The sequence below is a fragment of the Mixophyes fleayi genome, chromosome 7 (assembly GCF_038048845.1).
Source record: "Mixophyes fleayi isolate aMixFle1 chromosome 7, aMixFle1.hap1, whole genome shotgun sequence".
Classification (NCBI taxonomy): domain Eukaryota; kingdom Metazoa; phylum Chordata; class Amphibia; order Anura; family Limnodynastidae; genus Mixophyes; species Mixophyes fleayi.
Window position 1 is genome coordinate 5,936,225 of NC_134408.1, and position 9,660 is coordinate 5,945,884.

At 38.9% G+C, this 9,660-nt stretch overlaps 1 protein-coding gene across 1 annotated transcript in view; it reads right to left on the bottom strand.

Moving 5' to 3' along the window:
- LOC142098424 (transmembrane protease serine 9-like) overlaps positions 1-7,246 on the bottom strand; it is a 29,715-nt gene extending 22,469 nt beyond the window's left edge. Inside the window, exons 1-2 of the mRNA XM_075181271.1 lie at positions 7,035-7,246; positions 1,517-1,721 (exon numbers count right to left, since the gene is read on the bottom strand). Of these exons, the coding sequence (XP_075037372.1) occupies positions 1,517-1,721; positions 7,035-7,071 (242 nt within the window). The 5' untranslated portion in view covers positions 7,072-7,246. The remainder of the gene's footprint in view (positions 1-1,516; positions 1,722-7,034) is intronic.
- Between the last annotated feature and the right edge of the window lie 2,414 nt (positions 7,247-9,660).

Sequence of the window (9,660 nt, forward strand, 5' to 3'; positions counted from 1 at the left end):
AGGTGAGACTGAATAAGTCGTGTGACTGTAATAGACTCACTATTGTTTATAATAAAGAAACACTATGTAATCTGTTAAATGGGGGCAATGATAATTAAAATAGTTAACTCAGATGTTCTTCAAATCCTCTGTGTCACAGTAATAATAATACTACAGTAACTGATGATCAGAGGTAATGTGTTTGTAATACAGGTACCTGTATGAGATTGTGAAAATATGTAAATAGTATTTTCCAGTGTTAAGTATTGTTTTTTGGTGAGTACACCAAGGATCAAATGAATGTGTTTATAGTTTAGGCTTTTGTAGTATGGGATGGAGATACTGAGGAATGAAGCAAAGTATATAAAGTTCAGACTGTGTCAGAATGGTAAAGATGGATTCCCAATTGTAAAGTGCTATGGAATTTGCTGGCGCTATATAAATAAATGTTGATGATGATGATGATGATTCTTTGTTATAATGGTGAGTGGTATTTTGGAATGGAAAATACTGAGGTGACTTTGTGGTTAGCACTTCTGTCTCACAGCACTGGCGTTATCAGTTTGATTCTAGACCATGGCCTTATCTATGTGGAGTTTGTACATTCTCCCCGTGTTTGCGTGGATTTGATCCAGGTGCTCCGATTTCCTCCCTGTGTGTTAGGGAATTTAGACTGTAAGCTCTGTGAAAGACAAATATTCTCTGTACAGCGCTGTGGAATTGGTGGCACTATATAAATAAATGATGATGATGACAGATACACCTATAACAAATTAGTATATACAATATGTATTTAGTGCGTTGTAGTGTTGCTTGATTTTGATGTCATAATTAAAGAAGAATTCCACCCAAAATAAAGAAGTATTTTCGGGTGAAATTCAGCTAGTTAACATTAATATTTACTGATCTTTAGCCTGATGTTGCGCTGATATGATGGATGCCTGACAGGGTCTCCCTAAAGCTCCAGTCCAGTTCTGCAGTCTTCTCTCCAAGTCAAACAAGCATTGTTGTTATTGATTCTCCTCTTGCGTGAACGTCCAATGAATATCAATGTCAAAATCATGGCAGAGGGGCAATGACAAAAAGGTCTGTACCAGTAGGAGAGAAAATCATAGCACTGGATCTTTAGTGCAAGATAATACCAGATTACATTAATGATGGGGTTCTGGGCAAGTCTGCCCAGATCTAACAGATAGGAAAGTGACAGTGCGGCCAATAGAATCTGATTGGTCTGCATGGTCACTTCCCTCCTAGGCTTCACATGCAGCCTAGTGAAGGCCTCAAGATGCAGTTTTGCCAGGGCTCAAGATTATTCTTAGTGGCCCCACATGTCATAAAACCACAGCACTTACTTTACATGTGAACATCTAAAAGTTTATTATCATGATCATTTTATAATAAAAGGGCAAGTTGAGCTAGAGGGTGAAGATTCAGAGTCTAGAGGGCGAAGATTCAGTATAAAAACCAGTGAAGATATTACAAACAGAACAGCTCGTTCATTGTAACCTTTGTCCTGAGAGAGAGAAGATTTACTCACTTTTCAAAGCAGTGTGCTGCGCTCAATACCCATTGTGGGGAGATCAGGGACCCCCCACAAATATGGGAACCCTGATACTGCAGACTGACCTGCCAGGGCCATTCCCCGTCTACAGCATCGGTACCCCCAACTATCCTGTTGGAGGCGGTCGGGGAGCCGCAGATTGGAGCCTCTGCCTTGGGGACGATGGACAGAATACGATGAACTGCAGGAAAGTGAGAAAAGAATATTAAATTGATAGTTTAATCCTCCATAAAGAAATGCTTAATAATAACATACAATATGCGGAATTTGATGGCGCTATATAAATAAATGTTGATGATGATGATGATGAATATGTGTGTCAATCATGACATCTCTAATTACTCTACATAATCATGACATTTCTAATTACTCTCCATAATCATGACATCTCTAATTAAATTAATATCAATTATTATGTAGGACCAAGCATGAATTAGTAATTGAGATTGTTGTGATAGTTTGGTAGTGTGTGGTGTGGAAAATGTACCAGACAATGTAACAATGTTCTACATACTAACTTCTTGCCTGGTCAACAAGTGATTCATTAACTGAATTTACATCATTGTTACTCTTCCACCCTCAATTGTACACACAGAGGTCACAGGTCACTAACAGATGACTCTAAAGGGATATAGGTGAGGAAGGCAAGAGAAAAGGTGGAGACAACAAAGATTGTGTGACTTATCATCACCTGTGTCTTACAGGACAAGCAAAACCATATATTTATAGGTAAAGGTAAATGATCTATCTCGCCACAATAAGGAAATGGAGGGGCTGGAGGTAAGAGGGGCAATCAGCGGGGGTAGTGGAGATGAGTGGAGCAGACATAGGGACTGTGTTACAGTTAAATATACATATGCATTGTTTCCGTTTAAGTGAAGATACATCTGCACCATTGCGTATTCAAATCCTTATTTTAACATTAACATCAAATCTAAAACTTGCACCCGGTTTATGTAGGTGGAAAATTGATATCTCGTGGATAATGTATTTCAACAGCCGTATAACTCGAAATAAGATGCATATGGAAGGTACATGTTCAACATGTGTCTGTATGCCCTGACTGCACATTAACGCTCCTGATCATCCTCTTCAAGCGTAAGGGCAACACATGTATGGACGGAGACAGCGATCCACAGCAGCCTCATCATTCATCATCAGATTCATCATCATCTCATCTCAAGCAGCTTTATTAACGGTGAGAGGGTATATGAGATAGTATATGAGGGAGCCTGCACCCCTACACCCCTTTCCCTGCCCTTATATTCTTCAAGGGTCTTATGCTGGTATTATATCAGCTCATGTGTAGCTGGGGGTGGCTGCTAGTGAGTGTTTCATTGCTCATTATTCCCCATTGTTCTAACATGCAGGCCTAGAATGTGCCCTATAAGCAGTTTATGTACAGTCTCCAGGAGTGGGCACAGAGAAGATAAATGTATATGTGTTGACATAATAACAAACAATAAACTTTGTGGCTTTCACTTGAAGAACACCCTGTCCCCTGTAAGTTGGTCCCTTTTTTGGTTTGGGCTTGTTTTTCACTTACCGGTTGCTTATTTTTCATTTCAGATTTGGCAACACTGTGAGCTTCACTTCCCTTGTTACATGAGATTCTCATGTAACAAGGGAAGTGAAGCTCACTTGCTGGCTGTTTGTCTACCTGGGAGAACACACATGGCCGAGCTGCTGAAATGGGATGGCGGTGTGTATAAAGGGCCTGGAGAGGCCATTTATATTAGAACCTGGCTAGCAGAAAAAATAAATGGAAGATGGTTGCTGTGTGGTTCTGTGTCTGTGTGGTTCTGGGTTGGTTTAATGTTGTAATGGAGTTTTGTTAGATTATTTGAATGGAATTGTCTTAGTTCAGATAAAATGGAGTTAGTGAAGTTTTGGTCATGTAAGCATTTGTGTTTGTTGCAAAGGTTAGTTGGAATAGATGTCTTTTGTGTAAAATAGATATTTGTGGTGGAATTACAAGCATATCACTAGAGGTTCAAGAACTGGACTATGTTCATTGGTAGTCAATTAGGCTATTACAAGCACGTGTTTTACATGTGCTTGTAACTTCTAAAAAAGCAAGTCGGCCATTTTAAATATTGTGAGCTATTTCAGTTCTTGGAAAAGGCTAATGGAAATTGCAAATGCTGTGTAATAGAAGTGTATGGAAATAGTTTGTTTAATGCAGTTTAGTGTAAATTTATAGTAAGTGTATGGAAATGGTTGTACATTGTTTGTTCGATAGAATGGTTGTGTTGGAAAAGTATTTAATGGTAAAGTGAAGAAACTGTGTAGATGGTATTGGAAAGTCTGCTATGCTGCTGTGGAAAAGTATGGCGGAAATTAGGATTTAGATGCATAGTTAGTGATTGGATTGTTCAGGAAGTGGTCAGATTGTTCAATAAAACGTTTGTTAGACTGTTGGTTTAAAGGGTAGTTTGTAACTCTGAAACTCTGAAATAATGTGGTTTATTGCTGGAAATGTTGATTTTGTTAATATGGCAGCAAGGTGAAATACCATGTGTTTAGAGCATGCTGAGTTCAGATATTAGAAGAAATGGATCTAGAAGCTCCATGCTTGTAAAATGGCTGCCATCTAGAAACTCTCATGTGAAAGGAATGTGGATAGTGAATAATGGCTGTTGGGCTTTGACTAAGATAATGGAAATGAAGTGATAGAGGGATAAATGTGGTAGAGTATGTGAGAACATTTGGAAGGTTATAATGTATGCTTGAGTATGTGTCTCTCTGTTCCCCACAAGTCCCCCCTTTCCTCCCCCTACACACACACAATGCATTCACACACTGGGAACAATAGGCAAAGCTTGACTCACACACATACACTTACACGGACACAATGACTTGTATATTTATATAACAGGCAGTAAATGTAATGTATTGCACCAAAATCTATACTTTGTGTAAAATATTGTTATGCTGTTTACTGTTTTATAATATATACATAAGGTTTACAATTAGAAGGTTAATAATACAACACATTTTAAATGAAACTATATTACGTGCGTAGTTTTACTTGAAGATATGAGCATAAGCTATTATATGAATATTGGTCCTGTGGATTTTAGGGGAAATAATAATTATATTCATCAGGTTAAATCAGAAGTACCTTTGCCAGGAGTTGGTTGCATAATTAAAGGTATTAAATGGTCATCCATACATTTGCCAGATTATTAAGGAGATGAAAACCCCATAATCACCCTAGAAATCCTTTTACATAAATACAGGGCAAGTAGTCCACATGCTCAGTATGTGAATTATACATCAGGATGCTTCTTTACATCACACAAATTCACTTATGTGCGAATCTAAGTCAGGTCCAATGGGTCTATCCACTAATGATTTAAGCAGTTAGGTGGAGAAGATGGGATATGCTACCTTCATGTATTAAACTCCTGCTTTACTGTAGTATGCCAACTTATGAGCTTTTTACCTTTTTGTTTGCTTTGTTGTTTTACTGTATTTGATCCCAGTTGCTTATGCTGTGTAGTATGCTGGTGCCATGTAAATAAATGTTAATAAATAGATAATAAATAACATGGAAAGGAGAAAAAATTATACCTAAAATCACCACCCAAACAAATTGCTAAAGCATTGGGCATACTATTAATCTGTATAGCATATAATATATAATATAATATTATTTGGGGACTTATATCGCCACCTCCTGGCTAAAATCTAAAAATCTGCTACAGTGAATCTCCCATTTGTCTCTCATTTAACTCTTTTCTCCCTGGAGTTTGCAACAAAGTTAAGTCTGAGACTTATTATCCCTGCCCCACTCCCTCCTTACAGGCAAACTGCTTCAGATGACAAAATGGCTGCCTCTGTTGTGAGTAGGTGATGGTCCACTTTAATGAGACTATATGCCCTGTGGATCATGCGCCTATTTCCCAGAAACTGTGCATGGCAGTGATAAAATGCCGTTCATTGCAGTTCAGGCTAATTCACTTTGAGACGACAGACAGAATTTGGTGATGGGAAGTGTTTGTTACAGCATCTGAATAGCGCAGTTCTCTCTGCAGTCATTTGGATGAAACAGGTTTTTACTTTGCCGGAGAAGAAAGTTAAATAATCAGTCAGCGCTGGAAGTTGTGCTCCTGTGTTCTCAGGGTCCTCAGGGCATTTCAGCTGCACAATAGGACATGAAACGTGACCTTGTACGTGTCAGAAATCACTACTGTCCCTGGAGCTATGTTTCTTGCTTGGCTTAGTGGTGTACACAGTGCAATACAAAGCGTTGCTGAGACAGCTAAAGATAAATATTTGCCGCTTGAAATAAAGGCCCCATACTGCTAGGTGTTATATAAAACATATCAAACAAACAGCACAAGGGAGACAAACAATTCTAATCTGACAACAGTGAGTCAGTGCGGTAATATGCTGGGGCGTAGAAGTGACATTGGGGTCTATTTACTAACGGGCCATAAGCCGTATCTCCGGAGAAATGGCCACATTTTATTTTCTAGGGTTAACGCTGGTGAAAGCACTGATTGATAAATAGACCCGATTGTGCGCTATGAAAAGCCACCTTCAATCTGAAATGATTGTGGTGTCTACCTATATAAATACGCATGAAATTGTCTATATATAAATATTCTGGAACATGTAAGTCCAGCTCTTTGTATATGTTAAAAGCCACAGACAACATGTATGGTGGACCTGCCCTCGTATAGTTCCTTTCTGGCTCCTCATCATTATCATCATCATTTATTTATATAGCGCCAACATATTCCGTAGCACTTTACAATTGGGGACAAACATAGTAAACTAATAAACAAACTGAGTAAAACAGACAAAGAGGTGAGAAGGCTGCTCGCAAGCTTACAATCTATGGGACTCATGGTCCTTGTACTTATAAATTCCATGGCAGAACAACAGGTTGATATGGACCCTTGATCATTTCTTCTCTCTCACCCCATACCTTCTGAATCCCTAATAGTCAAACATTGGAAAGACCCTAAACCTCCCTCAGGAATTACAGAATTACATTGGGCATGTCGCAATCATGGAGAGTATTACATACTATCTTCATGACAAACCCCATCAATTCAACAAGGTCTGGGCCCCATGGCTCTTGCAAGCAAGCCGTAGCTGCCTATCCATTTCAGTTCCCCCTTCCGCAATTGGAACATAGTGTTTGGGCCGCCCCCGGGCTGCGTGCGGTGCATGGTGAGTAAGAATCTTGTCTTTGCTAATGTTTAATTTTTAATTATATGGGACATTCTGTCCCCAGACATGTTACACATATTGTTCTTAGCAATATTCCTGATTCTGTTATTGTCTTTCCACCCCCCCCACCCCTCATCTCCGATCCTTTACCCCTTCCCGGCTTCCCATTGATATAATACATAAAACTTAGAGGAAATACCTTGTACATTCATATTTCTTATTGAGTACTATGCAATCTGTATTTTTTCTGTTTCCTCTTTAAATAAAGATTTTTTTTTTTTTAAAAACCCACAGACATTGTACTTACCGGCATCCAGTATGATCAGTACAGCTACTAGCCCCATTCCCGAGGGTATTATTACTTGCACTGGTTCTCTGCTCTGTATCTCTGTATATCTTATTTCTGTTCTGCTCCTTCCTTCCTCAGAATAATGTGTTTGATTCTCAGCTTCAGGCTTCTCTCCTTATCATTTCTATAGGAGATCAGCCCGCCCTAAAATGCCTGAACACCTGACCCAATTCTGTGTATTTTCAGCAACACAATGGTGGTAGAAGACCAAAATAGCCTTTAACCCTTTAAACATTCTGCAAATTTCTATCATAAAATAGGTTTGCTTACGAGTTTTATAGCTGGCCCTCGTAATACGAGGTTGTGGGGGTTGATCTAAGTCACTTATTACATGTCTCTGTTACTTGTATATATTCAGTCTGTGTAGGTTGTATGCCAAGTGTTTGTGTGTGTTTCTTCTAAGTGCGTGTTTGTAATAAGTGTGTAGAGTTTAGTATTGTTATAGTTAAACATCAGGGGAGGAGGAGGCAGTGGTGAGATATACTGCCATAGGATCAAAAATCCAACCCTGTTCTGTCAGTTCCTCTTACCTTCTACCTAGTGCACCTGTAGCTTTGTGTATAGCTTGGACACTCCCTACTGAACAATGTGCTATCCATGCTTCCTAACAATGCTTTATCACAATGTTCTTACGTTTCATTTTTATAAGTCGAAAAAACCTAAATGGCACTAAAGTGCTTCAGGCTCAAGAGGAGCACCTTTCACCCTTGCAAAATTACAATACGATTATCAAATTAATCCCAAAAGAGGAGACACCATGTTGCAGCTTCCAATATCAGACGTGGGAATCCCCATCGTATAACAAATAAACAATAACAATAGTAAGAACAAACTCTAATGACCTCGTAGTTGATTCAAGCAAAATAACTCACTGTCACGGAGGAAAAAGCACAATAATAATCACCTTAAAAGTATGTTAATAAAATAATAATATATTAAAATAATATAACATAGACCATTGGATACAGAACACTCTGATACGGCAAATATTTAGTGTTCTCAGAATCCGTGTTGAAAAGGAGCACTCCTCTTACTAGCTCAGAGTTTCACAATTATGAAGAACATTAACATTGCACTATTCAAATATAAACTTCTATATGCAATACGTTTACATCCAACACAACAACATTAGGAACATAACATAAAGGTCTCAGATTTAATACAAGATCTTATTTAAGTTGTCAATGGATAGATATCTGTATATCCGGAGTAGGACAGCACTCACGGTATGTAATAGAAGTCTGTTGTCCTGGATAAAATAAATATCAAAAGTCTTTAGCCACACAAAGATGGTAATATTATATGGATTTTTTCCAAGAAGTAACCGGATCCACATATTAGAGTCCCTATATGCAATAGCGTTAGCAGCTGATAAGGTAAAAAAGCTTCCAGACACGAGTGTAAATCAGTCCACCTCAAACAAATATTAAATTCAGGAGCAGTCTTGGCTGGGGGGTAGGGGAGCATCTGCCCCCGGGCTGGTCCCATAGTGGACTAGCTTGGGCTGAGTCACTGGGGAACCTGCATTTTTAATCTTCTAAAATAGGCTACTTAATCGAATCTTCTCCTCCGGGGCCAAAATTTCCCAGCCCTCCCCTGATTACCATAATTTAGGTACTGGACTATAAATGTTACATTCTCATGGGCAACATCCAAAACACAGATTAGACCTTACAGAATTATTATGTGATTATACTGTACTGCGTAGAGGGCTCCTGGATCCTCCATCCTGGTCTATCTCAAACAGAAGTTATTCCATTCATTGGAGTTATTCTCATCTCCTTCACATCCCATTCCTGGGTGGGGGAGGAAAATAACCAAAATATTCTGAAAATTACTATCGTAAAAATGGTTTATGAATTTTATTGCTGGTCCTTTGTAATATGAGGATGTGGAGGCTGATCCAAGTCACTTATCACATGTCCTTTGTGCGTTCACCTGGTGTGGTGACAGCTACAAGTAGCTCCAACATCAAGTAGCATTACTCCTCTTGCCACCCATGGATCAGTCTACAGATCAGGAGCATCCCAGAACCAGTACTGGCAGTAGTAGTAGATTTTTTAACCTCTATTAGTAAAAAACGATCTTGCAGTAAAAAAGTGTAATAAAGCATGCTCACAATCCTAATACTGTTTGTAAATCTCAAAGAAAACATCAGCTCTTGATTAGTGGAAGATAATTAAGGGAAAAGTTCCTGATGAATGTGGTGATTTGTCAAAAAAATAAAAATAGCTAACATTCCATATACCACCCCCAGTGGCAAGACAAGGCTCAGATCATGTCCACTTTTTGCTTGTAGGGATCCTGTTGCTGCTGTTACACATGCTAGAAATCTATTGCAAAAGTGAGTGCCCAACCTAGTCATGTATCTCACTTAAGTTCCCATACATCATCTTCTCCTTCAGAGAGTAGGTCTGTCACCTCCAAGACAGCCCCATCAGTGCATGAAAACAACACTGAGGCTGAAGAACAAACTAGGCACTCACAGAATCCTGAGGAGAGTCTAAGAGTATCCGTGAGTGCTATATGTGAGTCTGACATTTCAGAATCTGACACTGTAGTCATAGAAACTTTTCAAATTTTT